The sequence below is a fragment of the Neopelma chrysocephalum genome, unplaced genomic scaffold (assembly GCF_003984885.1).
Source record: "Neopelma chrysocephalum unplaced genomic scaffold, ASM398488v2 Primary Assembly neopelma1_24, whole genome shotgun sequence".
Taxonomy (NCBI): Eukaryota; Metazoa; Chordata; class Aves; order Passeriformes; family Pipridae; genus Neopelma; species Neopelma chrysocephalum.
Genome location: NW_020897693.1, coordinates 10616919 through 10644693, shown reverse-complemented (window position 1 = coordinate 10644693; position 27775 = coordinate 10616919). Strand labels below are relative to the sequence as shown.

The 27775-nt window shown below is 45.0% G+C and overlaps 1 protein-coding gene across 9 annotated transcripts in view; it reads left to right on the top strand.

Annotated features, from left to right (window-relative positions):
• The window catches only part of CRACR2B (calcium release activated channel regulator 2B), a 45824-nt gene that overhangs the window by 5950 nt on the left and 12099 nt on the right, over window positions 1–27775 (top strand). For 3 of the 9 annotated variants that reach the window (XM_027703006.1, XM_027702987.1, XM_027702978.1), the window contains exons 2-10: window positions 13621–13876; window positions 15348–15459; window positions 18083–18254; window positions 20354–20500; window positions 20795–20885; window positions 21018–21110; window positions 23933–24120; window positions 24790–24861; window positions 25265–25322. In XM_027703006.1, the coding sequence (XP_027558807.1) occupies window positions 13664–13876; window positions 15348–15459; window positions 18083–18254; window positions 20354–20500; window positions 20795–20885; window positions 21018–21110; window positions 23933–24120; window positions 24790–24861; window positions 25265–25322 (1146 nt within the window). In that variant the 5' untranslated portion in view covers window positions 13621–13663. Of the gene's footprint in view, window positions 1–1923; window positions 2016–12347; window positions 12535–13620; window positions 13877–15347; window positions 15460–17590; window positions 18010–18082; window positions 18255–20353; window positions 20501–20794; window positions 20886–21017; window positions 21111–23932; window positions 24121–24789; window positions 24862–25264; window positions 25323–27775 lie in introns of those variants that run through there. The other 6 variants (XM_027702969.1, XM_027703022.1, XM_027703012.1 and 3 more) reach the window with 4 other exon arrangements.

Below are 27775 nucleotides of genomic sequence, written 5' to 3'. Positions count from 1 at the left end.
CCTAGATATGGGGAGCTACAGTGATGCTTAGATTGGCTTAATCCAATTCGATCTGAAAATCCAGTGCTCAGAACAATAAATGTTGCGTATGGGGGGTGGTGTTCAAGTGCCTTTACTAAATCAGAAACCTTTTAAGCATTGGTAGATGAAGGGTTTTTCTTTTCAATGTGTACCACTAAATACACAATGATGTGCAGTATGGTTGGATTAGCATTACTATGGGAACCATAACTTTTTGTGTTTCCTGACCTTTATCCATGAGACACTAAGGATTCTTTAATGTGGCTCCAATGTGTATATTTATTTTTTTGTGTCTTATAAGCTTTTTTGTTCTAATCAGTACTAAAAGAACCTTTATAAAGAACACCAAGAGGAGATTAGAGACAGGACAGGCTGCAAGGTGCAGGAAAGCAGTTTGCTTGCTTTTTTGTACTGTTCTAGCAGAATCCCAGCCAAGCCCATGGGTCAGTGTTAAGCATGACTTCTGCAGCCACTGTGAACAAAATGGTGAGTAAACTGTCCTGCTCAGAGGCAGGTATGGGTTTGTTTGGTTTGGGTTTTTTTGCCACAGCTACACTGCTAAGGCTAGAGCCTTCCCCAAAGGATGTGGGGTCCTGGGGATTAGGCAAAGCTGAGCCTCTGAGGAGGTCAGAGTGGAGCAGAGCTGCCCTCTGGCATCACAGAGCCCTCCCAGATGGCTCAGGGGAGCTCTCTGGTCCTGTTAAACCTGTATTAAAGACAACTGTGATGGCTTGTAGTTGTCTTCTTTCCCAATTTTTTTATCTGGGTTTTGAAATAACCATCTTAAACTAATAGGGAAGCACCGGTCTTTACCTTTGCTTTCTGCAGGTCCTGTTACTGCTTGTTGCAGGTAGGATGGGGCTCTTTGGAGCTCCTCTCTTTGCAGGCTGATGAGGTCTCTGCTGTTCAGCTATCAGCTGGAGTCTTCTCAGTGGAAACTGGTGGAAGAGGGGTTTTTTACTCTCTGTAGAGGCTAAGCTTGCTTGCTCATGATTATGGCAAAGCTTGTTTTCTGAGCAAATATTATCCTTGAGGGCTGACAAAAAGAGACATTTGGGGTAAGGGTGAAAAAAGAGCACAAAATCATACCAGGTGATGAAGAACCAGCCTGCCAGGGTCTCAACATGCTCTTTTTTCCCTTTCCTTTGTCACCTTTCCTGAGAAGGCTTAACTAGTAGGAGCTGACACAGCTGAGGACATCTTCGTGCTGCCAGGAGCTCTGGAGCTGCTGCTGAGTGACAAATCCCCATCAGCATCTCCAGCTGTCAGCAGGCAGGGGTGGCTCTGCTTCCTTTCTGGGTTGCTGTGGGATAGAGTGACACTTTGGTCAGTGGCAGGATAGAGGGTGGCATCTCTGGCTGCTTTAGTGAGATAGTCTTGGGATGTGTACCCCACCCCTGGGGTGTGTTTTACGGTGCTTCGGAAACATGCTCCTTGCCCTGTCATCTTATGCTTTGCTTTTCTTTTTTCTTACACTCTCTGTCCTTCTCTTTGTGAAAGAGGTTTCCAGCCTTGTAAAAGTGGAATTAAACTTGAGGCAGGATTTACAGGGGTAGTTTCCAGCTCTTCCCTTGTTGAAATTGGATGGGAGGTAGGCAGAGAACTACCTACAAGCACAGCTAGAGTTTCTCAGGGAAGGTAAGTTCAGCATGAGACCAGGGCTAATCTGCTTTCTTATCACTTCTTCCCGTCTCGCCTAAGGCAGATCAGAAACAAGCCCTTCTCTTTCACAGCTGTGTGCAAGGCGGGATTACAACGAATTTACCTTGGAAGCTTAAGGGCAGGTTTTCCTGTGCTGCTTTCTGAAGTGATGGCTACCAGCTTGTGTTGGAAAGGGAATGAGATGCGTAGGGAGCATTGCAAACCACACCTCCCAGCTTGGACCGGCTCTGATATTCTATTTACAGTGGCGGAGTTCGTTCTCCACTAGCTTTTTGCTGTGGAATACACTGCTGGTTCCAGGGAAGGGGAGCAATACTGTCCTGCCACTCAAGGTATTTGGGGACACCTGCAGAGAGAGAAAATAGGGTGGAGGGGAGGGAAGAAAGTCTCTCTCGTTTGGGCAAGGAATTATTGGAGAAGAAAGTCTGAAGGAGTTTGCGAGTTGCTGTGTCTCAGCAGAGTTTCTTCCTAGGAATTTTCTGTTCTGACTTCCTGCTTTTGCTTTAAAGCAGCAGAGTAGAGCTCACTGAGTGCAGTGGCATTGCATACCACTGCAAAAAACAGTTGTTATTCCCATGACAGAGGAAGGAAAATGTATTGATTGGTTTTTCAAGAGCTGGGGATGCTTAATTAACAGACGGTTAATGCATCAGTTTGGATCACTTGAGGTCTTTGGAAATGTTGAACTAAAGAAACTTGCTCTCAGTTCTGGTGTGGTTCTGCAAGATGCTTAACTAATTCTAGTGACTCACTGATTTTGGAAACTGCTGATTTAGAGTAATAGCTGAATATTGGAATATTTGAGATTGTGATGTTTTCTTATGAAGTGGATGTCTTGAGCTGGTCAGATTAAAAACTAAGGATTTCCTGCTGCATGGTTTTGAAGACCACTAGCAATTTTTCTGTAAAAACATTTGGCAGGAAATTTTCCTCTATCTCTCATAAACATCCCTATTCCCCTTTGCCCATTTCTGCAATCCTATATCATTGTTCCTGTTGTGGGCTTCTGACTCAGTGACAGCTTTTGTCAAAGAGCGGAATATCCCACCACGCAACCCCCCTACAGTAATTTTACCTTTCTCAGAACAACTGTACGTGTTGAACAAAAGCACCTTTCAAACAGCATCTGCTTCCAAATTTGCTCCTTGCACTAAACTGTGCCCGGGAGGCAGGGAACAGGTGCCCTTCAGTTGCACACTTATCCCACTTTGTGGAGAAGCAGTTCAAGGCTTGTGGCTGCTCAAAACTTTCTCTAGTTTTCTGTCTTGTAGAAATCTGAAGCTTTTGATATTTTGTAATGATTGTCCCCCCTGAATGAGAAAGGGAGAGGGTATTTCTGATATCTTGGACATTCAGACATCCTTTCTTCTTTTGGGAGGGGGAGTACCTGAATCCAAGATTTTACCTGTGTCCCCCTCAGTGGTCTGACAGCCAAGAGGTTTCTCTACTAAGAGCACAGATTTCATCCTTTTCTAGTGCATAGGTTACACTGGCATTTCAGGAAAAGTGTTTTGCATAGCATAGCCAACACCTCCTTAGCTCACAGGAAGGCGTGAATTTTTACTTTTATACCCATTGTCAGCAGGGTAGATTATGAGCTGAGAGGTAACCAAGTGCATGCACCTGTGCACATGACAAGTTTCATCTCTGTGAGGCAGAGAATGGGTTAACTGTCTTCTTGGAAATTGGCTTCACCATCTGCCTCAGCTCTGTTTGTTTTAACAACATTTGCAGAAAGGTCAAACTGTCCATGGGTCTCATACATCCCTCCTGGGCAAAACCAATACAGCACCAGCCATGGAGAGGCTTCTACAGTGAGTTGTGGTGCCTAGAAATCCTCCCCATACTCATTCCTACTTGTTAATATTTGCAGACAGTTTTTGCCCTTTAAGTGTATCTCGCAAATTCAGAATAGCGAGGACAAGCTTTTCCCACAGGTCCTGTTGCTAACATGTAGCCTAGAAGATATTGTGGGGGTGAGGTAGCAGTGTGCAGTTTTTAAGATATTGGAGGTGAATTTCCTGAGATGAGGAAAAGATGCTTGAACTTCATGCATGCCCCCTGCAGTTGCAGCCCTCTGGATAAGGAGGTTTCAGGTACTGCAGAGAACTTACTGGCTCAGCTGGAAAAGAAATCACTGTCTGTCACACGTATTCAGTAAGCTGTGTGAGTGAGTGCTTTGCCAAAGAGAAGTGTCTCCTTTGAAAGGAGAAAAGGCTTGGGAGGTTTGGTGTTCTGGTCTGATATTTTAGCTGTGCCTGTGTATGGTGGGGGAGCTATCTGAGGACAACGTAAGGCTATGAATTTTTATTTGTGTGAGGCTGATTTCAAGACAAAGGATCTTGATCAATAAAGATGAGGCTCTTGCCTACTTCTCTGAGCTTGCACCTGCGCTACTCCAGGTGAGATGGGATTGTCACAAAATTTTTAGCCTTGTACTTGTACAGTGAGCCACTGATGTGGCTGAAGAAAACTTGCAGATGGCCAGGAGGGACTTGAGCTCGAGACAGTGGGTGGCTGTTGGGAAATTTAATGAAAAAGTGGCAGAACAAGACTGGGAGTCAACTAGGGGCATCAGTGAACACCTTTCTCATTCAGCATACCAAGGCTGGGTGGCAGAAAGATCATTCTCCATGAAGCAACATCAGTTGTTTCTCTGTTACAGCAGAGGTGAGAACTAGTCAAAAGATGCCTAGAGAGGATGCCTGACTTAAAGAGTGACTCTCCTGGATGAGTGTGCATAGGTACGAGCAGCCCAGGAGGGATCCTACTGAGGTCAGACAAGGTGTGTGGCTGTCATAGAGAGATTCAGCTTCTTGTTGGAAAGAAAAATATTTGTTCTGGTATTACACAGACAACTAGTATTTGGGGACTCAAAGGAAAGAACTGAGTTGATTTCCGCCTGGGTCTAATGGCAGTGATAGTTGTGGAGAGAAGCCTGACCTCTGGCTGTTGGAGTGCCAAGTCCAGTTCATAGGACTGTCAGTGGTGAAAACGCAGCAAATGCTGTGGTCCTTTTAATCAGAGACTCTGTGTACTTTGAAGATGGTTTCTGCAGATGACAAAGCAGCCTCTATTCATGCTGAGGAGCAGCCAGGCTGAACCAGCCCTGCGTCTCTTACAGCAGCTAATGGCAGATCCCTCATCTTCCCAGCATAAATGTGTGATGATACTTTTCTAGTACGCTCTTTTGGCTGTTTGTGAATCAGAAAATTTTTACCAAAATCGATACTTTATGTAATTGTCCTTCATGGACAAACTCAGGGCAGAATAAAACAGCCACTTTGCAGCCCATGACATCCTCAGCATCCTCTGTCAGCAAGTCCCACACTGAATTGTCTGTAGGATACCAAGTGTGGTTGCATTCCTGAGGGCTGGGAAAGAACCTCGTGTACCTGATGCCTTTGCTGCTTGCAGGCTGTGAAAGGAGTCTCCCCAGCAGGATTTCTCCTGATGTGTCCTTGATGAGCTGCAGAAACCAAGGCCCTGTTTCCTTGATGACATCTCAGCTGTTCAGTAACTAGTGGCATGAGCAGCAGAAGTGTGCTACTTCTGGTTGTTGCCTCTAGTACAACCTGCTCTGCATGCAAGTGCTCCCTTCTCTAAAGAGGCAGGTAAGGCAGGAGGGAATTACCAGTGATGGTCAATTAAACAAGCTGAGGAGCTGCCCTGGATTTATGTAATTTCCTGAAGAGCGTTAAATGCCAGCTTAGGTTTGGAGTTGTCTTCCTTCTGGGGCGTTCCTGACTGCCTCACCAGCTCTTGGAAAAGAGGATTAGAAGACAGCAGGGATCTCCTTTGCCTGGGAGTTCTCAGTTTTTGCTTTCAATCAAAAATGATCCAGCATGTTTCATGTCAAGCACCAAGTCCTGAATCTTTTATCCTCCTTTTCCCAGATCTGGGCTAGCAAAGAAAGGCAGGATGCAAAGAAACTATCTGCCTGGCTGGTAGTTATCACCAGCAGAGCAGAGCACATATTCTGTGGTCACCATACTTGGTGTTACACAGGCATAGTCTACCTTCTGATTGCTGAACTCAAAGCAGCATCTATCTCCAACTTCACTACACTGTTAGTGGTGTTTAGCTAATAAAAGCTGTATTATCTCTTCACAATCTAAGCTAAAGTATCCTGTCTTTCTCAATTATGTTCTTGAGCTGGTTGTTCCTGTCCTCTAACAACTGCATGTTTGTGGTACAACATGAACAGTGGTGGCATCAGTGGGAAATGATACTGGTCAGAGCCTTTTCTCCTTCACTAAGTGAAAGATGTTCACTTCCTGCTGGCTAAGCATGTCCTCTGTGATATGCAGCGTGATCTCTAGCCTATAAAATACAATTAATTCTTCTTCTTGAACCCAAAAGGTTCAGTCTTGCTGTTCTTTCCATTACTCTGCTGCTGCGGTGTACAAGACGAATCCTTATGTTGCACTGTACGTTATGTAATGTTCTCTCTCTTTAAAAAAAAGTTTCAGGAAACCTATAAGCCTTTATAAAGTGAAGGAATTTGTGAAAATAAGTTGCTTCTAAACTAGCTGTTGCTATTTGTCATGTCTTATTGCAGGCATGCTTTTTATTTTCTGAAAAATCAGCTATGTGCTAGTTATATTGACAGATCCAAGACCATTAGCTGTTTATGGAAAAAATGTGGTTTGGGTTTTGTTTTTAATTGCTGAGAATTAACTCTTGGCCCAACTATTATTAGAGGAAAAACTGATGCTTTCTCTCTACATTCCCCAAGAAAAACAACCCAACAAAGCCAAACCCTCAATTAGTAGGAGAGGTTCCAGTGCAAGCACGCGGCCTCAGTGTTTGCAGTGCCCATTCTGTGCCAATGTGAGAGAGCTGCAAAGTGCCACTGAGATGGGCATAGCTGGGGAGCGGCAAGGGGGTGTGATGGAGAAATTATGGCAATTTCTGGGTGAAGAGCATTGTTTTGGTATGTTGTAATTACCTATCTGTGTTGCAGTCTTCTCATATTGGTAGTTCTGGGCACACGTTGGTACTTTCTGTTGTGCTGTTGAATCAGGAAGCATAACTGAGTGCAGTTTTAAAAAGTTTATTTGTTCACCTCTCAAAATGGAAAAAGAGAGGTGTTACCACTCTCAAGTTGCTTGGAGATAGGAGCAGAGAGTCTGCATCAAACAATTTGCCCATGGAAATTTTTTTAGATCAAGAAGTTGATATGGTAAATTCCCCTTTGAGGAGCGTTGGTGAGGGAAATGGTGAATTGAAGCAGAGCTCCTCTTTAAGTTGCTCTTCAGAAAGATGAAGCCCTTTGCAGCTGTCCCTGTTTCTGGGATATACCTCTGTTTCCTACTGGCATATCCCATGATGAAGTCATCCATCGATCCTGCAGCAGGGGTTAGCTCAGGGCTATCAAGCTGGGCTAATCCCCTGCTGAATAAACAACACAAAGGTTCCTGGATTTGTTCCTGTTTTCTTAAAGAGATACAGTCAAGTGCAGGCAATTAAAACAGAGAGTAAAGTGTAGCTCTAGATACGAGCACCTGATTTCAGGCTCTCTGCCCAGGGCGTGTATGGGTTTCTTAGGTTTTTCTAAAGAAAAAACCCTCACAAAACAATTGATGTTTTTCTCATTTTTTAGTGTATTTCTTTTCCTGCCTTTCCCTTTGGGAAGGGAGAACCCAACAACCACCCAAACAAATTCCAAACAATGGAAACAAATTTCCTAGAGAAGGAAAGAGCAAAATTAATTTTGAACAAAGTACACTGGAGAAATAACTATTTTCTTTTTGCTCTCCTCCCAGCCTTTTCAGGCACCGTGGCAGAGCCTTTTAAAACAATTTCCACCAAGTGGGTACCCAATTCCTTTAAGCATCTTTTGGAAGTTAAGCCTGTGTGGCAGTCAGTTTGACACATGGGTCAGTGTCTTTCCCTGGCAAGAGCTCTGCTATGCCTTCATCTGTTCAGTTTTACATACCTGTGATTTTGTCAATGCATTCAGAATATGTGCTTTTTGCATTCAACTAGGATAATAATTGTAAATATGTATATTTGATCACTGATTTTCACAGTACTATAAAATATGGGATGTGTAGATGTGACTGTGACCTACATCATGCAGGTTTTATAGTAATTATTAGCTTTCAAAACATTGGGACCAAAAAGAAGGTAGAACAAACAGAACAAGTGGCATGTGTTTGATATCAAATGGTATAAGGACCTGTGAAACTTTTATTGCCCTTTTCTTTTAAAACTTACCTGTTACTCATCTGCTATTGAGTGATGCTCCAATTCCATGAACAAGTAACAAATGCTTTGTACTACTGCATATTGGTGTGTGTTTGCTGTGCATTTGTAATTTGCTGAAGCAACAGGCTCCTGCTGCAGAGATCTGTTACCAAACCCTTTTCTTCTTTGTGTAATATCTTCTTATATAAGGGATGAAACCTGTCTCATCCAGTGTATGTGCCAGGAGTGTGATCAATGTGCACTTAAACACTTGGTGGATTCTTTCCTTCGAAGCTGTAAGACTATTTTTCTGCATCAGGAGCTGAAAGGAAAGGGTGTGTGTTCCCCTGATTTGTTTAAATAAACGTCTTAAATATTTAGCTTTAGTATGGGGGTGGTTTTGTTGTTTCTAATAATATTGTCTTAGGCGGAGATACAGGAGGATGTCTTTTGGGAAACTTCCCAGCAAGTATCTGAGCACTTTTGTTTGTGGGACACCTTGGACACCTGTAACGATTTTTATTTAATATTCCCCTCTACAACTATGTCACCAAAAATTCAGTGGTACAGGAAAGCAAAAACCTGCTTTCCCTTATAGTTCTCCAGGGCCCAAACACTGGACTTGTTCTGTAATCCTGGGTAAGCCACTTAAGCCAGTTATGCTTAGGTTTTTCCTCCTTATTAACTGTTGATTCATTGTCTCGCACTGGGGAGGACTGCTAGGAATTCAGTGCATGTACGATGCCCTGTGGTGAATAGGGTCATCTAAGGACCAGCTGTAGAAAATTTGGCTGCACTCCCCACTTCCCTTTTCTCCTTGTCATTGGGCTGTGGAAAAAAAAACCCACTCCAAAGTTGTCATGTGCTCATGGTGGTCACGGTCACATAGATAAGGGCTTGGCTGTCAATAGCATTTTAGCCATGACTTTCCTCTACCTGTTTAAAATTGCTTATGGCTACAACGAGAAGCTTTCCGAGACAATAAATGGGAAACTGTGACCCTGTAGTGCTGCCTTCAAATAAGTATTTCCCCTTTCCAGGAAAAGTACCTTGGATCTGTTCTTCTGTTTGCTGAAATTTGCAGTTTCTGAGTTCAGGTTTTTCATTCTTCAGTTTCGAGTCTTTGAAACTATTTTGGTGCTTGAGTTTCACATGTAATTATCAGTCTCCAGGAATTGAGTCTTAAAATAAAGTGCCAGCTGTCACAAGCATCAGGAACCAAATTGGAGGGGCTAATAGTCTATAGACATAGGCAGGTGACATGACTTACCCTGGGCCATATGGCCAGCTGAGTCAGGATTAAAATTCAGGTCTCATGATTTCCCCAAAGAATGCCAAGCCTATGGGATTCAGTTGACTTTCTGCAACAGTTTTGCACAGGACAAACCTCTGTTTATGCCTCAGGTGTTTAAGAATATTCATTTTAGATTGGTCTGGGTTACTTCAGTGCAGAAATAAAGATCTGGTGTTAGCTGTCTTTATGGCAGTCCATTTCCCATTCTCTGCTGTGTCTGAGAGGACCAATGTTTGCTTTCTAGGCTGTGGGAAAGTTGTGTTGCAGAAGCAGGTGAATTTTTGCTTGCTGAGCCCCAGCACACACCATGGTAGGAAATACCCAGTGTAATCCATGGGACCTGAAGCCTGGCTTTCTCTCAAGCTGTGTATCAGGTTGTTCAGGTGTTGGACACTGCCCAAATCTGGACTGTGCAATATCAGAGCTGACCTTGAGCACAGGCAGCCAAACCTGTGGGGTGGGAGAAGATAGGGCTGCAGAAGAATATTACACAGTGGGGCTGACCAGGGTGATTGGAGCCCATTGGTGCCCCCACTGTCCCTGGGCCTTCCATCTTCCAGGACCTGGGAGAGGACTTTTTGGTCTCTAACACAGTTCCCAGATGTGAAGGTGGCAGAGAAGTCTTGTTTGAGCTGATGCTGGGACTCCATCTCATGGAGTTGGTGCTGGTCAAACTGTGTACCCAGAAAACTGTAATAGTCCCATGAAGCTTTGTCAGCACCCACTGACTGCAGCAGGCACAGCATTTCTATCAGCATGTTCATGTGAACAGTGAATGTTTCGATACAGTTTCAAAGGGAGGCTGGGCAAGTGTCTTGGAAGATAAGGAAGGAACAACAGGTGGCTCAGGAATCGCCCCAGGCTGACAGTGGCTAGTAGCTGACAGGTGTCTTCAGGAAAGTCTTCTCTTTGCTTGCCCTGCTGTTATTCTTCCCTCACCAGTCATTCATGGCCACTGTTGAGGGCAAGATGCTGGGCTAGACAAACTCTGCCATGACCCACTGTGGACACTGTGTGATGGAAATCAACAGCCCAAGATGCAGAGGTTGTCCTGACTCCAGGCTAGGTGTGGAAATAAATTCTTAACTGGTAGCCACTCAATATAACTGCATTTTCCTGCCAGAAGGGACCTGGGAAAATTAATTCTGTCAGGAGGTTTGTGTAACAACCGCTGGCTTTGTCACTGGAGGTGGTTTAACATCATCTTGCTGGCAGAGCCTGGCAGGTTTGCCTGACCAAAAGCATTATCTGCCTGTACCTATCTTCTCTGCCTTCACCACTTGTGTCAGGCAAGCGTGGCTCTTCCCAAGCTGATCCTTCTGCACCCAAACCAGCTCTGCTTGCCTCACTTTTGGATACCAGTCCACAGTTTTGGCACTCTAGTGACCTCAGGCTCTTTCAAAGAGGTCTTTCAGTGATGCTCTGCATCTTGCTGATGAAGCTGCTTCCATAGTACTTTGCAGTGATAATTGTAACTGGAGAAGGTATGACAGCACTTATTAGACTGAGATCTGCTTTGTGCCTCTTCTGCACTTACATCATGCAGTGCCTTACAAACAGGGATAGAGAGGAAGAGCTTCTCAGTCACAGGCTTCTGGGAAAGAAGTCCATCAGAGTTGCAATGTATTTTGCTTACTGGGGCTCTCTCTTAGTTGCTGCTTTGTTCCTCTACAAGTGCTGTCTCGCAATTGAAAAAGCCACATCTGGCTTGAAGCCACTTGAAGCAGCTTGGACGAGAGACTGCCTGCTCTGAACAACGAATTAATGGGCTTGGTCTTTTACATGAGTAAAGTCCTTTCAGACTTTTGTCCATGTCAGGCTCCCAGCTCTTCTAATTAAGGGGCTTTTAGCTCAGCCAGTGTTTGGGAGCTACAGTACAGCTGGGCTTTTGATAAAGTGAGGAAATGCTAGAGGTAGGGATGTAATGGGTTGGATTTCATCTTCAAAAAAATGTCTCGGAGAGAGAACAGAACATTCTCCTTGTACCACCTTTTGTTTGCTGCAGCAAAGCTGGGGAGACATCAACTGCATGGGCTGTTCTGGCTTTTGGAATAGAAATGATGAAGCTGATAATAGGAAAGTAAGATCATCTTGACTTCTGGGGGCCTCTGTCTCTTAGGCAACTAGAGGGATATTTCAGAAAACATATTTTTTACTCGTGCTTTTTCTTATTCTGCCTGTTTTTGGCAATCCTGCCATGGCCCTTGCTTTGAACTCCCTTTTTCTTTCCTCCTCTGCTGCTGCCTGTGCTCCTCATCTGGTACAGGGTGCTGCTTGTGCTAAGGCTGTATCTTTGCAAAAGGAATGCATCTGGCAATAAACTTCAGGAAGGTGGCCTGTAGCAGCCATTAATTATCATTCATCATTGTGGCTGTTATTCCTCACCATAGTCACCTGTAAAATCTAGGCAACATAAGATATTTGGGTCTTTTTTTCCCCCTTTTTCTTTCAAAGCCAGCTTTGCATCTTTCACTTAAATGTGAAAAGTAAGCTAGTGTTCTTTCTGACTTCTTTACTACTTACACATACAGACTTCCCATCAGAAGCAAGCTAACTGTCCAGCTAATAGATAGAATCAAACTTTAATCTCTAGATCTTGCTGTTTTGGTTCCATAACACAAAAATGCCTGGTATGAGGGTTGGTTTGAAAAAGAGCAAGAGAGAAAGACACCATCTGCCTCCTTACTTTTTCTCCTGCTTTCTTCCTTCCTTTCTTCTGCTGTATTCCCCAAAGGGTGGGTCCAGCTCTGTGTCCGTTGCTTGCCAGGGATGTCTACTTGATTAGAAACGTACAATAGTACCCATTTATAGGTAGTCTTCTGCAGAGTTTCATAAATATCTTCTCAAATGACACTAAACAGAGGTGTGCTGGAAAACCACTGATTTGAAAGGGGGAGCGAAGCGTTCTGCTTGTTCTTTGAAGCAGAACCACCCGCTGGCTCACGAACCAGCAGTAATAAACAGAGTCAAATAGCGTGGGACATAATTGCCTTCTCCTTTTGTGTCAGCTTCATATCGTTCTCGCATGTGACATTCTTCCTGGCCATCGTGCTCTTTATCCTCCCATTGTACCAGGAGTGCAAACAGAATTTGTTTGTTATCACGGCATCTGTATGTGGCTTTTAATTTCTTCGAGATTAAAAAAAAAAAACCAACGAAGCCAACCCGCAAGCCCTCTTTGTCCAGCACTGTTTAAATCTGCTCTCAGCCTGTTTGCACAGCTCACTTCAGCCCTGCAATGCAGAATACAGATCTGCAGAAGGAGAAATCTAGAGCAATCCATACAAAAAGGCTTTAAAAATGTGGTGGTGTTGCTGAAGAAAAGCTGTCTGGAGGGTGTTAACGTGGCATCAGTAAGTTGGAAGGTGGGTTGGGGTACGGATGCGTTGTATAAATCTTTACAATCACAGTGCTGTGCTTAAATGGGTGCTCTCATTCCTCCCCTTTTTGCTTTAGGTACTTGTAACTAATGGGAATTATGTTCTTTGGCCTCTGAAATGTCTCCATAGTTGTGTGGTTTCCTTCCTATAAAGGTGAACATTTCAGATTAAAATTCTGTTTGGCAGCTTATGAGCTCCCAAAACAGAGGCTTGAAGGCAATGGGTCAGGAGTTCCCAGTGTAGGAATTGTCTGACCTTTCTTTGTGCTGTAATAGCATAAAAAAAGTTGGAGTTATTTGAAAAGCGTTAACAAGATGTCAGAGGTGGAAGGCCAGAAAGAGGACCTGGGTGGGAGACGGCTGGGAGAAACATTCCTTCTTCTCTTTCCTCTGTTACTTGTACAGATCTTACTCCTTCCTGTCTGCTCTTATCCTGCTCTGGGTTCTTGCAGTTTTGATGTGCAGGTTTGGTGTTCAAAGGGGGTGCAGAAAAGTAACAAGAGGAGCAAAAGTACATGTTGTTAGCAAAAGAACTAACACCAGACAAAAGCAGCTTGCAGCGTTTGAGCCTCCTGTCTCAGCTGATGTGGGATTATAACTGTGTTCGCACACAGATTTACCTGTGTGCTTTAATATTCCCTTCCCCATCTTTCATCTCTGCTGAAACCTTCCTTTGGCAGCTGGCTTTCACCAGCAAAGAGCTCACACTGCCCTGTAGGTCTGACACAGAGGAGGAGAGATGGCAAAAGAATATCCCTCCTCGGTGCAGGGTCTGGAGCCCATCCCAGGTGGAGGGTTAGGGCTGTGTGGAAGGCTTAGTTACACCCATGTTGTGTACAGTGTGTACCTACGTGTGGTGTGTATCTCTGACACAAACTCCCTTTTGCCCCCTCTGCTCAGTTCATATGAGCATGGAATATTTTGGGTTGGAAGGGACTTCTAAAGGTTATCTAATCCAGATATGGATGCTCAATATTGCTCTTTCAACTGAGAAAGGATGTAACTAGATCATGTGTGGGTTGGAATTGGAGGGTCATGTTTGACAGAGTTTTCTCTGTTTCCTGCCCCACAGCTCTTCTGTTTACCCATGCCCTGAGGGAAAAGACTTTGAGAAGATGGAGAACCAGAGGGGAGTGCTCTTGGGATATGTCCGCTGGGAAGGAGAAGAGGAAGGGGATGAGGAGGATCAGGTGGCTACTCTTGTTTCTCCTTCCAGCCAAACGAGTAGACTGCAAGATGTGGAGATGGATATGCTTGAGAAGGCAAGGGAGCTCTTCCAGCTGTGTGACAAGGATGAGAAGGGTTTTATCACCAAGGTGGACATGCAGGTGAGAGGAAAAAAAATCCTTCCCCTGTTCTGGGAGGATCTGTAAAGTCATCGGTGGCAGAAGTGGGGAGAATGTGGCATATCTTTACTTTTTCTGAGTGTGGGTCTGCCCGTAGACTCTCTCATTCAGATATCTGGGAGCCAAACTGTGCCACAGCCAGCTGCTAGGAACCAAAAATCCCAAGAGGGCCTTGCACCTCCAGGGAATTCCTGAGACAAATTGGACTGCAATTCCAAATTTTTAAGGAATGCATAAAATAAAAAAAATTGTGACAGTTCTTACAAATATCAAGCATGCAGTGGCTGGAAAATATGGGGAGAAAGAATCTTGGTTTAATTAAAAAAAAAACAAACAACAACCCCCCAAAAAAACACACAATGAACAATCCACCAACCTATTAACAAAAAAAGTTGTATAACTTTTTTGTCTCAATCATGGCTAAAGCCTCATCTCAAAAACTCACTTTAGGCCTGAACTATAATTTTGCTCTAGAATAATGTGTTTTGCTCCTTTCTGTTAAAAATAGTATTTGTTAACACAATCTCTGTAGTTCTTAGTGAGGTTTTTTTTTAAAGGTTTATAAGGAAGGTTACATGTGGATTGTTTTTCTCCTGTCCCATCTCTCCTCACATCTGTAATTAACACTTGACAGGTTCATGCTGCTTGAAATATTGACTCACTTTGTTTGGGGTTGTGTGAAGCTTACTTTTTGGTAGTTATATTAATACATTTTTATTAAGCTTTTATCTAAAGCTGCACATTTAACAGACAGTTATGAGGTTTTAGCCTACACCTCTCTGTTATTTGGAAGTTTCTTTGGGTGCCCTTCCTCCACAGTAGGTGCCACATGTATTATGAAGGGAAATTACTCTGCTCCTTGCCCATGTTGTGGGAGTAATACTACAGTCCCAGCGGACAGAATATGACAGAAGAAAACTAACTTGCTGTTATGGACTGAACATTTAATTTATGATCTGCAAGATTTCCTGCAAGACCTGGGAACTGAATCCAGATACCCACAAGTCTGACCTCTGTCTCTGGCCAAAGGGATGGAGCTGGTACCTGATGTGCCCACAGAGAGCTCTCTTGGAAGCAGCAGTGGTCGTGGGAGGCTGGCAGTGCCCTGGGGGCAGCCACCTCTGGGCAGGGGTGTAGGGAGGCAGACAGCAAACAGAGGCAGTGGTTCTGAGGTGGGGGAGGAGGAGGGTTGAGCTCCCTCCAAACAAAATAACCTGAAATTCCCCCTCTGCGGTTCTGGTTGAATCATCCAGCAGTGGGAAGTGTCGCCATATCAATGGCTCCAGACAGGTGTTTGTGTCATCACTCAGCTGTACTGGCAGACTGTCACATCCTGGACAGGATGCAGTGCTGAAAGGGCACATTGCTGTGAGCCAAAGCTGAGGATGGCAGGGACGGTCACAGGAAAGACTTGAGTCATGCCTACAGTTTGTTCATTCTTATGTCTTTGCAGCGGCTCCAGAGTGAACTGCCCCTAACCCTTCAGCAGCTGGAGACTGTTTTTGACAGCTTGGAACAGAACAATAAGGGATACCTGACACCTGTGGAGTTCAGCATGGGACTAGGTAAGGACTGCACAGAGGCAGAGGAAGGAAAAAGCCCACCTGTGACATGATGTTTTATGTTGGTAAGAAAGAAAGTGCAGTGGTTCTGCTGAAGCTGCATCAGCTATGCAGGACAATGCCCCATGCTCAGGTGAGTATCACTAGAGAAGGTGGGTGTGCTATACAGCTATCCCCCTTCCCGAGGCTTTGCGTTGCCTTCTTCCACAACTGTTAACCTGCCTACCTGGTAGAGCCAGCTTCTGAACATCTGCTGGAGATGGTACGTATTGCAACCTGTATCTGGCTATCTGATCCACAGTTATTTATCTGGATAAGGACCCTCATTGGATAAAGGAACAGAAATATGCCCCTTGGCAACTGTCTCCAGCTGGTAGCAGTGCTGTTCAAGAGCATGAGTAGGAGTCCTGTTAGTAGGCTAGAACACTGCCAAATGAGCTTTTATATTTTCCTTACTATTGTCTTTTCCAAACACTAGGAGAATGCTGTTCTTATACCAGAGTCCTCACCCAGCAGCACAGGTGTTTAGTTGCCTTAGCTGGTTTTAAGCCCTCAGAAAATCTGTACCTCTTAGCACCTTCCTTGGACATGTAGGGAGTGTTCAGTGTACCAGGTCAAAGCAAGTGAACACAGATGGTCTAGGGTTTTCAGAAGTGATTTTGCTGTCGTGATTGCTCAGATTGTGGCTGTTCCTGGCTTTCTCACAACTTGGGAGGGAGGGCTTTTGGTGCTTGAATTTGAATGGTCAGAAACAGCCACCGTGAATGGAGAAGTTGCAAACATTTCCTCTGAATAAACCCAGAAAGCTGTATCTTGGGACAGTCTGTTCAGGGACTGTTTTAAACCACTGAGTGGCTGCTGACTGTGCCTGTTTCTGCCTGTGCCCCTATTGGCTGGTTCTGCTGCCTTTGCTAGAAACAAGAGTAATCTTGTTTGTAATCACAAAAGAAGTGTTTTTAATCACGAGAGTGAGGGCTTTCTTGTCTAGCACTATGTAGAAGGTGAACAGGCAACATTTGGGCACCTTGGCATCCACAGTACCCTCTGTGTAATGACTTGGTTATTCCCAAATCTTGTTGTTTGAGGCATTTGTCCCAGCCACGGCCACAGATTGGCATCATGAGGGCACCTGCCTCAGTGCCATTGCTAGTAGAGGTAGGCAAGTTTTCCCTTTGTGTCAGGTACCACCCTGTCTTGGCAGCCTGACTCCGTGGCAATTACTCCAGTCTAGGCAAAACACTTAATTTCTGCATTTCTTTTCTTTACAATCATTCTTTGTGTCTGGAATAATTGAAATCCTTTTCAGGCTTTGCCCCTAAATCAAGAGTTTGACCTGGCATATTGCTGTATTCCTTATGGAGTGTACAGAGGGGAATCAAGGAGAGCTGTTCAAGCTGCAGTCAAGTCTGCTTCTTGAGAGGGCTCCTTGCTCCTTCTAGGATGACAAAACAGTCTTCAGATCATTCTCTACCTCAATTTTCCCATCTGTAAAAGAGAGATAACGACATAAATGACTCTTTCTTTAAAGCAGACATCAAAAGTGCCTAATCGAACCCCTTCTGCTTAATTAACTGTCTCAGCATCAGGTTTTAAGCTGAGTACAGCTTGTATCTCTACACTACAAGTTTTTTTACATCACATTTTAAGAGTGGGAGAGAAGCAGCTCGATTCTGGATGCATGGAGCTAAGAAGTGGTAGAGTTAAGTCCCTTGAGGTACAATATTGATGGATATTTTTCCCCTTAGAGCAGCTTCATGTTCTCATCTGTGCTCTGAACATCCTTGACTCCTGGTCTTGTAGTTGGGATGTCATTTCTGCCTTTTGAGCCAAGCAGATATATTTTGGAAAGGAAGAGTAACTGCTGATGGAGATCTGACCTCTGTATACAGGATGGGGGCCTGTGTTTTGGATAGGACTGCTTGATTTGTTTCTTGAGAAGAAGTTGTTCCCAGCACTAGTGTTTGTCACATGCCTTGCATAGCATGAGGTTCTCGTGGCATTAGTGTCACAGCATGAAACAGAATCCAGAGAGCTGGAAGCCCTCCATACGTGGGATGGGGCAGGAGGAGGTGCTCAGAGGGATAAGTTCATTCTGTTCAGACAGTCTACACAATCCTAGCAAGAGGCACTGTAGCACTTGAATCAGAATAGATGTAGCACATGAGAAGGGAGGGATAATGAGCTCCTCCTCATTTTTAAGCTGAGGAACTGAGGCATGGTACTACTCAGGGCCGGGTGTGCAGTCCTGAGGGAACATGTGGGATCATTGGCAACTGGAACGCACAGCGCCGCTCCGTGGGAGTGAAGTGACCTCGTGCCGTGTGCTTTCTGTGCTGAGAATCCAAGGCCGTGGGTGATAGATCATCTTTGCACAGATGTGAGCAGAGCCCTGACAGCCTGTTGTTGGGCTGGGAGCCAGCTTCAGTCCCAGCATTGCAGACTGGACACTGACATCACTCAGGACGTCAGAACGAAGGCTCTTTACCGACCAGGAGCTGTATTCTGCCCCACAGAGTGCGGGCAGCTGCTCCTGGAGCTCTGTCGGGCTGCCATGTAAGTAGCGGCTTATTAAATGATGCCCAATTTGACTTTTTTCATTCTCTTTCTCTCCTTCTCCTTCCACCAGGGAAGTTAATAGGGATTGAATTGTGTCAAGGGGCTGGGAGAATGGATCACTCCAGACACGAGGAGACCTTTGAGTCAGGCTGGTCAGATGACTTGGACCCAGCAGATGACGATGAAGAGAAACGATTCTGTTCCATGATGGAGCAGCTCGGAGCAGCCCAGTTGTTTGAAGAGTAAGTAGGGGAGTTGTGTGGCATTACTTTTGCCCTGTTTTGATCTTGGGGTACCAAAACTTCAAAGTACCAGAACAGACCAAAGAGGTGAACTGAGCTGCTTGCTCTCTGAAGCACTGCTTGGGTTTTCATATGCTTGGTAGCAAATGCAGTGAGGTCTGGGTTTTCTCATCAGTTAACAATTACTTTTAGCTCAGTGCTTTTCACGAAGCGTTTCCCAAACTCCAGTTCGTAGCACAGCTGTAAAATATAACACTTGGTGGCATGGAAGTTCAGCAAATGAAAAGAAGCATGTGAGGGTTAGACAAGATAAGGAGGATGAGTGTGCTGTCTGTTCCAAAATGATGTGTGACTATGTATTTTCAGACAATCAGTTCTAAGAGTCTCCATGAAAAATCTGTGCTCAAGTTGTTGCTTGGGACTGAGCTGATCTTGAAGAGTATGAAAGGCTAAGCTGGGCAAGGGATGCTTACCTGAGCCTTGAAACTTGATATTAATGCTGTGGTCATGTGGCCCCAGTAGAGTGTCCTGGCCCAGTGTCATCCAGCCTGTGTTTAGGCTTTCCAAAGTGAAGTATTGTGCATAACTGGTTCTTACTGATGCACAACTGCAGGGGCTGCGGTGCCAATTGCATCTGTGGCAGTCATTTTTTTCAGGCATTGTAGTCCAACAATGTTGCCAGTTTGCAGGGAGCAGCCCAGGTTAGGAAAGGAGGTGGACAGGCTTGGAGACAGAAGCTGAGAGAAGGAATTTGCTGCTTTCAGAGTTGCATCTGTCACAAAACCCTTTTTTTGTCTCATTTGTATTGTGATGCAAAGCACCTGCGTTTTTAATGCTGAACAACTTTTCCTGTTCTGGAAAGCTGTTATGCCTCAAATAATTGGATGACACTGAAAGGAAAACTGTTATGGAAAAACAGTCTCTACTGTTTATAACTCTGCTTTGAGAAGCATCAGGTCTTTAAGTGGAATTATCCTGTGTTTTATTTTGACTGCTTACTTGCAATTTTATGCAATGAGTTCAGTAGCTACTTCATGTCACGCCTTTGTAGCAAGCCAGCTGTTGTAAAGAAGTAATATAAAACAGAAGCTAATGGGGGTCAGAGCAGAAATCTGAATTATTTTCACTGTTTTCTCAGGAAAGAAATGGTTTTATTTACTAACAGGACTCAGTATGGGGTTTTTATCTAAAACACGAAGTTTTGATGAAGTGCTACAACTTTTTCAGCTTAGGAAAGAAAAAGGAGGCTGACATGCAATGGTGGCAGAGGAAATCAAGAGCTTTTAAGTTGTTTATTTTGTTTGCTTTTTTCACAAAGGATATTAAGGGAGGCAAATACATATACAAAAAAAATCTATTTGGATAATGTCTATAGGTATAATTATTCTGTATATTTCAAAGCAGTTCCCCCAAAGTACTTCATAGATTTTAAAAAACCAAAACATCTTTTTCCTAAAAAGAAGCATGAAATGATGTCTTCAGGCTTATAAGACTCTTGGGGAAAGAGTAAATTTATAAGTGCTGTGTTGAAGTTGCAATGAACTAAATGTCAAAACAGTGTAATCATTACTGCAGGTTTAGAAAAAGGGGACTTGTAGGGCTTTTCTCCATTATTATTCTGATTAGGCACCTAAGCAAATTTGCATCTTTTTTGTGCCTCAGTTTCCAAACCCATTTAAAAAAATAAGGACAGTAGCAGGATCAGTACAGTCCTGGTGTAAGAAAAACACTTGTGATGTGTGCTAAAATCCCTGAGCTATAACGGTTTGTTGCTTGACTGTAACTCACAGGAAATTTGCTGAATATTCATCTCTTCAAGTTGTGGTTTAGACACAAAATGTCTTATTGCTGAATACTTGGGAAAAATAACTCCAGGATGAACTTTCTAGATGACTCCCTTTATTTTAATCTCGCAGCAGATCCCACTGCACATGCATGCTCTGTCACTGTCCAACTTCCCTCTTTGCTCTGATGGTGTAATGGAGGTCACCATAGGAGAACAGCAGTTTATCCTGAGTGCATGTTGGAGTTGGGATAACAGTCCATAAGATGACACAGAAACTCATTTGCTTTCCTTCTCTCTTGTATGGTTGGTCCAGTCCACATGAGATTCGGGAGCTCTGGGCTCGGCTACGAAAGGAGCGTCCGGAGCTCTTATCCAATTTTGAAGAATTTCTATTGCGAGTTTCATCGTACATAAGGGAGGTGAATCATGAGAAGGAGTCCATGGAACAGGCACTGAAGCGGTAAGGAGAACATCATGGCCATTTGCTGTCAAGAACCAGCTGATGCTTGGGTCCTGCCTCAAAGGCAAGGAGAGACTGGGTTACAGGATGTAGAGATTTTTCTTGCTATAATAAAATGACCCTTTATCGTGATCTGATCCCCATGAGTTTGGCATCAGTGCCCACCCGTAACACATGGTCTGGTTAAAATCCCACTCAAGGCCACACAGCTGTTAGTAGGAATCCATTTCCACCCTCCTCTTTCCTTTCTGTGTTCTTTTTCTCTCCTGACCTATGTGCACCTGCCTTTTGTAGGAAGGAATCAGACCATGACCGAGAAGTCAGGTGCCTTTATGAAGAAATGGAACAACAGATCAAAGCAGAAAGGGAGAGGCTGGTCTGCCAGGTACCTCATCTATCTCTTGGCTAAAGGCAAACCTCCTTTGCTCTGAAGCGGAGATGGTGGCTCATCTGGCCACCGAACAGCTCTTACTGTGCTGGGTGTTGTATGCACAGCTTTGTATCTTTACCTTTGCAGGAAGCACTGAGACATGACAGGAGTAACCTGCTCCAAAAGGAACTGCACAACAAAGAACAGGAGCTGGAGAAAATCCTCTACCGTCAGAAGAAGGTAACAGGCCCCAAACCTTAAACAAGCACATCCCCTTCTGCTGTCTTTCCGCTAAGGCTTTTTCTGACCAAAAATATGGTTCATCTCCTCAGGGTTAGTACTAGCCAATTTGGCACTAGCTGGTGTAGTTCTCTCTGTTTCTAAAGGTGTTGAAATGGTTTGTCAAATAATTGGTTTGTCTTCAACTGTAATGCCTTTCTGTTGTACAATACTGGCAAGAAAGACAGGGTAAAAATTGTTGAAAGTTGTGAGTTTGGAGTCTTTTGTGGTGTTTAAGGAAGATGGGTATGGACATAAAAGAGCCAGATTTCTCTAGTTTTTGTTTTCTAACTGCTCCAAAATGACCTATAGTGAGCAGTTCTGTGACACTTTAAAGAGGTACATATTGTGGATTTGCATTTGGGCACTTGATATACTGATTAATCAGTCACATAAAAGATCAAAGCACAGACTTTCCTTTAGCCTGCCATCCATGGCATGGACATTTGTATGTGATGGCCCATTCTGAATGCCTTCTTCCTTGGTGTCTGAAGAATTGCTACATGGCCCCCACAGAAACAAGTCATGGCAGGCACCTGTAAGGTGCTGGTGACTGGGGGTATCCAAGTTGGATACCTATCTGTGATGTGGATGAAACAGCACTTCTCTGAAAACATCAGCTCACTGTACAGCAGTTGGAAAAGCCAGTAAAACTGAGGTGCCATCAGAAAGGATATCGAGAATAAGATAATGTGGAGGTATTTTTCCTGCTGCCCACATCTTTGAGTGCCTCATTTGGTGAGTGCAGTTCTGGTCTTCTCTAATTCCACTGTGTCCTTCTTGGGTATGAAGATACAGAGAACTAACATTACTAAGGAAATGGAGCATCTGCCTTAGGAAGGGAAACCAGGAAAGCTTAGACTTGATTTTAGAGAGAAGGGGACTGAGGACTTTATGAACTCAGGAAAGTGACAGATAAGGTCCACATAAAACTGTTATTCCCCAAGTCCTGCAACAGAAGAGATGAGGGACACTCAGTGAGACCAGTATGAACTTGATTTAGAAGACCATACTTCCTTATGCAGGGATTAGTGCTGGACTTTTGGCCACAGGACGCAGGGAGTATTGGCCGTTCAAAAATTAATTGGACAAACAATTGTACAATAAGCTTGTAAATGTTTGGTAAAAGGAGGAATAGTCAGAGATGTGGCCTCTAACATCCCTAGTCCAGGGACCATGGATGCTGGGGGTGTATGAGGGGAATGGACCATAGTTAGGAGCCCAGGCATGCTCTTCCTAGGTAGCATCTCATCTTGCTATGGGTCAAGGCAGAATACTTGGGCTGCATAGACATTGTTACTCAAATTGTCGTTTCGGATGCCCTTAACTCTGAGCTGTGTGGATAATCGAGTCCCTCTTGTGGTGTAAGACCAGTAGTGTGTGCTATTCTACAGTATCACCTCCAGGTACAGGCAACATAAACAGGAGAGTTTTACGTGATGGAGATTTCTTAGGGAGGGGCAGTTGTGCTTTACTTAAAGCCTGTCCCCTGGCTTATTGAAAGTTCCAAAGGCTGTAAGCAGGGGTTTCTTAGTCTAAACTCCACCGCTCAGCATATATGGTCATGCTGAAATTTTCCCCAATGTCCAAAGGACTAGAGGTCTCCAGGCAAAGCTGGGTGTGACTTGCCCTTGTAGCCTCAGTGGGAAGAGATGTAGGGTTTGTGTTTCAGGGAACCTAGGAAAGGTCAGCTCTGTTCATTCCTGCTCATGACTGTTGTTCACATGTGCTGGCAGAGAGCAGGGTAGCAAGGAAAAAAGCACTTTACCTTGTGCCACACTGTGCTGCTTTATTTTTCCTTTGAGAGGGGGAGAAAGTAGGCTGAGAGAAAAGGCAAGCTGAAGGTGTAAATGTGGAGGCTGACTCTGCCACCTGCTACCCCAATCAGACCTGATTCCTGGTACTTCTCTCTGTTTGTAAGCATAGACTGTATGCTTTTATTTTGGGCTGTAAGCTCTCAGATGGTGCCGCAGTTTCTGTGTAGTACCAGCTTCAGCAGAGGGCCCTGGTTATCTGATCTGGCTGGCCAGATACTAAAGTGTCCGTATGATCCTTCTTGCAACACCCTACTTGTCATCTGAGATGGGCAGGTTTGAGTGCTGCATCTGTCTGTGACTCCTTCCCAGACTATGCCAGCCATGTGTGAGGAATTGAGTCACTGAGTACGCTTGAGTATGTGACAGCCAGGCTTTCAGCTTCCCAAATCAGGCTTGTTAGTTGTGCTGGGGGCTTGTGCTGTCTTGAGTGCAGCTGTGTCCCAGTGGCATTTAAACAGTATGTTTGTCTCCAGCAGTAGTAAAAGGCCACCTGATCACTTGACTTTCCAGGTGTAGTGTGAGATGCCCCCTGCACCTCGATATATCCCCCTTTCAGCTGCCGTGGGCTCAGGAAGCCTCTGAAGTAGAAGATGCATTTCAACAACTGTGTTTAATAGGTCCCGACAGACACATTCCTGCTTCCACCCAAATTTTTCCAGTCCTCCTTTGACCCTCATTTGTGCTCTGATTTCTACAGTGCCTGACAGCAGCAGGCTCCTCACACTGTCTGAAGCACTTCCTCAGCTGTGCCTAATTGTATTGCTTGCTCCCCTGTGCTGGCATAATGAGAAAGAATTCCTTCCAGTTCACCTTCTCAATGCCACTAGTGGTCCTGCAGACCTGAGTTGTGTTTACCCCCTTCTGCCTTGTTTACATCTGCTTTTTCAGGTTGTTTTTACAGGCATCACTGTAGCACAAGACCCTTCTTCTCTATGTTTAATCCCTTCTCCTTCTCTCACATTGCAGCTGGAACATCAGCTGCAGTCACTGAACTCAGAGCAGCTGGAGACCCGGGTGCAGAATGAAAGACTCCGGCACCTGAATGAAAACCTGCTGGAAGAGCTGGAGAAAAGCAAATGGGAGCTGGAGGCAGTGAAGGGGCAATTACAGAAGCTTCAGAAAGAGGCTCAGCTTGAGCAAGAGCAGAAGGACAGGTGGGAAAGGGGGTGTCAGGGCAAGGACACAGGCAGAGAAGGAAGGGTGGGCAAGCAGTTAAAGAATAATGATCTCTAATTAGGAGCCTTGGTCTTATTAGAGGATTGCCTGTCTCTTCTTGAGGAAAAGAAAAAACATCCCAGTGGTCTTATGGACCTAAACGGGGAGTGATACTGCTATCTCATGCCTACCTTTAGCGGGAAATGAATATGTTCATTGATACTTGGCTAGAAAATCAGTGCAAAAGTACAGCCTCAGCCTAAAGGAGTCTTCTTCTCCATGTATTATCCAGTTCACCATCACCTCTATAGTGCTCTCTTTAAAGATCCTCTTCTAATCACTTCTGTTCCCATTTCTGGGTTAAATCTAATAATACATAGATAAAACATTGGGATGTTTCAAATCCAGATGACAGTGACCATCCTCCCCATCTCTAGCAGCTGAGGAAATGGAGAAGATGGGTTGCCTGCCCTCAGGCTGGAGGAGAGCAGGAGAGCTGTGGTTCAACCCAGCCATCCCAGCTCCCACAGCAGTGCTGCTTCCTCTGAATCCTCCTAGCATAAGGCAGGCCTTTATCTTTGAGAATACCGTGAGTGCCCCTGAGAAAGGGATCTTTGTATTTTCTCTCCCATTAATTTATTTCCCCTTTTAAAATCCCTTTCACCCAGGGATGTGTTTAGAGTCTCCAAGAACATGCAGAAAGAGAAACAAAGCCTTCTTCGCCAGCTGGAGCTCCTCAGGTAAGAGCAAGGCTGGAGGGAAATGCTGAGCTCTTACATATGTAAGGGGCTGAGGTTTCAGCACTGTGCTCATTTCTCCCATGGAAAGCTACGGGATTGGCTCAGACTTTGCTTGTTTTTCTAGGTCCAGACAGAGTTGTGCAATCTGGCCAGCTCTGGCAGATTACAGACTCTGTTATTTCACGAGGTAATTCCTCCTCTGGAGGAATTTAGTCTTTCCCACTGGTTAAAAAAAACATGGGGAGCCCATTACCTGAGCTGGGATACACGGAAATCCCAACATGTCTGGCCTTAAATAGCATCTTTATCTCTGTCTCAAGCTGCCTTTCTGTTCTCACTTTCAATGTTCTCTTTACCCTATTTTGGACAAGCGCCTCATTGTGTCTTTCCTGTGTCTTTGGAGCAGAGAGATGAACAAGAAACTTCGAGATGAGCGAGACGCTTTTGAAGCCAAGAAGCTGGTTAGTCTAAGAAAGAAAATCCCAATTCCCAACCACCCTCCTTTCGTCTGCTGCTGTTGCTGTCATCACTCGGGGGCCCGTCACTTCCACGGGGGACAATGACCTGAGCTCACAGGGCCTGGTGTGCTGCCTAATACAGACTTCACAGCACCTCTGTGTCCGTGCTGGAGACAAGCACTGCTGGTTGCTGTTGCCAAGTGCCCGGGTTTAACCCCAGGCATGTTGGCTTGTGACTGTCACACAGCCCCGTGCAGGGCTGCAGTGGGTGCTGCTGCTGCTGCACACATGGGGTCTGTGTGTTGTGACAGGCAAGGAGGGGAGTAAAGCTGGATGCGTCCCTGGAGCTGGGTGGTGAGGAAGAAGATGGATTCCCAGATGTGCTGCTGGCTGACTGGGTGTGGAGGGGCACACAGGAAGGTTTTGGAGTTTTTCTAACCCCTTGAGTTTGTAGCAGATGTTTTCAGATGTTCCTCTGGGACAACTCCCCATTCCTGTGAACTCTGCAGGGTGGAGGTGCAGTAGTGAGCCTTGTGTCAGAAGGCTAGGATAAAGTAGGGCCTCTGACATCTGGAACAGTCAATCTCTGGCTTTTCCCCGATAAGCACAAATATGGGGTCTGTTTTTAATTCTTACTGTTTTTTCATGAAACCATCTTTGCGTTCTCTAATGTCTCTGGCAAGGCTGCTCTATCCTCTTGAACCCATCCCTGCCACCATGTGTCTTTGCCTGCTCTGCCACCATGCCCCACTTGAAGATCTGGACGTAGATGCCTTGCAGTGAGGACAGGCCCTGTCTGATGTGTAAGGGAATGTGGAAGGAAACATAGGGATTGTGCTCAGATAGTGGGTAGAATGCCCTGCTGGGAGAGAGGCTTGAATTCTTCTCCAGGTGGAGAGCTGTATAAAATAACATCAGTCACTTTTCTGGATGGAGACGAGATGTGTGTGCACATGCCTTTGTGTGTGTGTGTGTGTGCGCGTGTGTTTCTGAAAGCTGAAAGATTTTTTTTTTAATCTCCATTTTTAAAGCTGCTAGCTTTGTGTATGTGCACCAGAGCTTCCTGCTCCCTCTTGGAGAAGCAATAAACACTGTCACTCTGTAGCAGAGTCCAGGGCAAGCAGGCAAAGAAAATGGTTTCTTCTCCTCTTTTCATGTGTTGTGCCTCATCAGCTTCTGGGTTCCTGTGGGTGGGATGGGTGGCCTGTGGAGACCATGGCTCAGGTATGTACCTCTGTGTGTACAAAGCTTGTCTGCTTCTCCTCTGTTCTCTTCTCCCGTTCCCCTGCTAGGTCCTGCTCGGGGCTGCTCTGAAACATGGCAGTTGCAGGCAGAGCCAAGAGAGAGCCTAGCAGAGAGAATCATAGCACAGAGGAGCCGCTCTCTCCCTTCCCCTGCCACTGGCAGTAGGGAATGAGGCAGCAGGGTAAACTCCTCCTACCACCATTGCTTATCTGTCAAGTCTATGTCATGCTGGGCAGTTGAAGCCTGTACTGGAGTAAGGTTTTCTTCCTCTGGCCACTCTCATTTCAGTCTGCAGGAAAGCAGGGCTCCAAGGGATTGCAGAGGTGCTGCTGTCATCACACACCTGCAGAAGATCTGCTGTCCAGCCTGTCACACTGTAAGGGAGAGAGAAAATATCAATACTGCCCTACAGCAGCAAAAAGGAGAGTTCTGATGGGGATCCCTCCTGTGCAACACACTCTCTGCCAGAGACTATCATTGCTTTTACAGGCTGAAAAGAAACCCAAGGCCTTGATACCCTCTGTTAGTGCTGGGAAGAGTTGTGTTATTTCCATGAAGTGAAGGTGTGATGAACAGAGGTTCTTTCATAGCAAAAATTTTGAAGTGGTTGGAAGGAGGGATTGGGCTGTTCGTGGGTGATAGCAATCCAGTCACTGCTCCTTTGCTCTTCTCAGTGCCCAGCTTAATACCTTGCTCTTCATAAGAGTTTCTGGCCTTGCCAGGGTGGGCAGGCCCTGGCCCCACGTCACTGTGGGGCACTCTCTTATCCCAGTGTCTGGGTCACAAACAGTGATGTCTGGCTGTTTCTGCCTATATGCAAACCACTGATGGATATTTTTAAGACCCAGGGATTGCAGGTTTAGTTTCACACCCATGACCCATCTGGCTGTGGAGTTTTGCTTGCATGCTGCATGCTGACAGAGAAAATTTCATGTCTGCTCATCATGACGAGTGTTTTGGTACTTAAACCACATTGGACATGTATTTGTATTTCACTGATAAACCAGAATCTTTCCCATCCAAAATGCTTGTACGTGTGCTGTTGTGAAATCCTTGCCATCGTGTGTTATACAGCTGTGATGTTGTCTGTTCCTTTACCATCCTGGTGAAAAGCCAAATGTTGCACAAACCTGGCAGGCCAATAAAGCATGGCAGAACCAATGGCAGAACATGCCCCATTGTTTCTCCTTTCTTACCCAAGTATGTGCTCT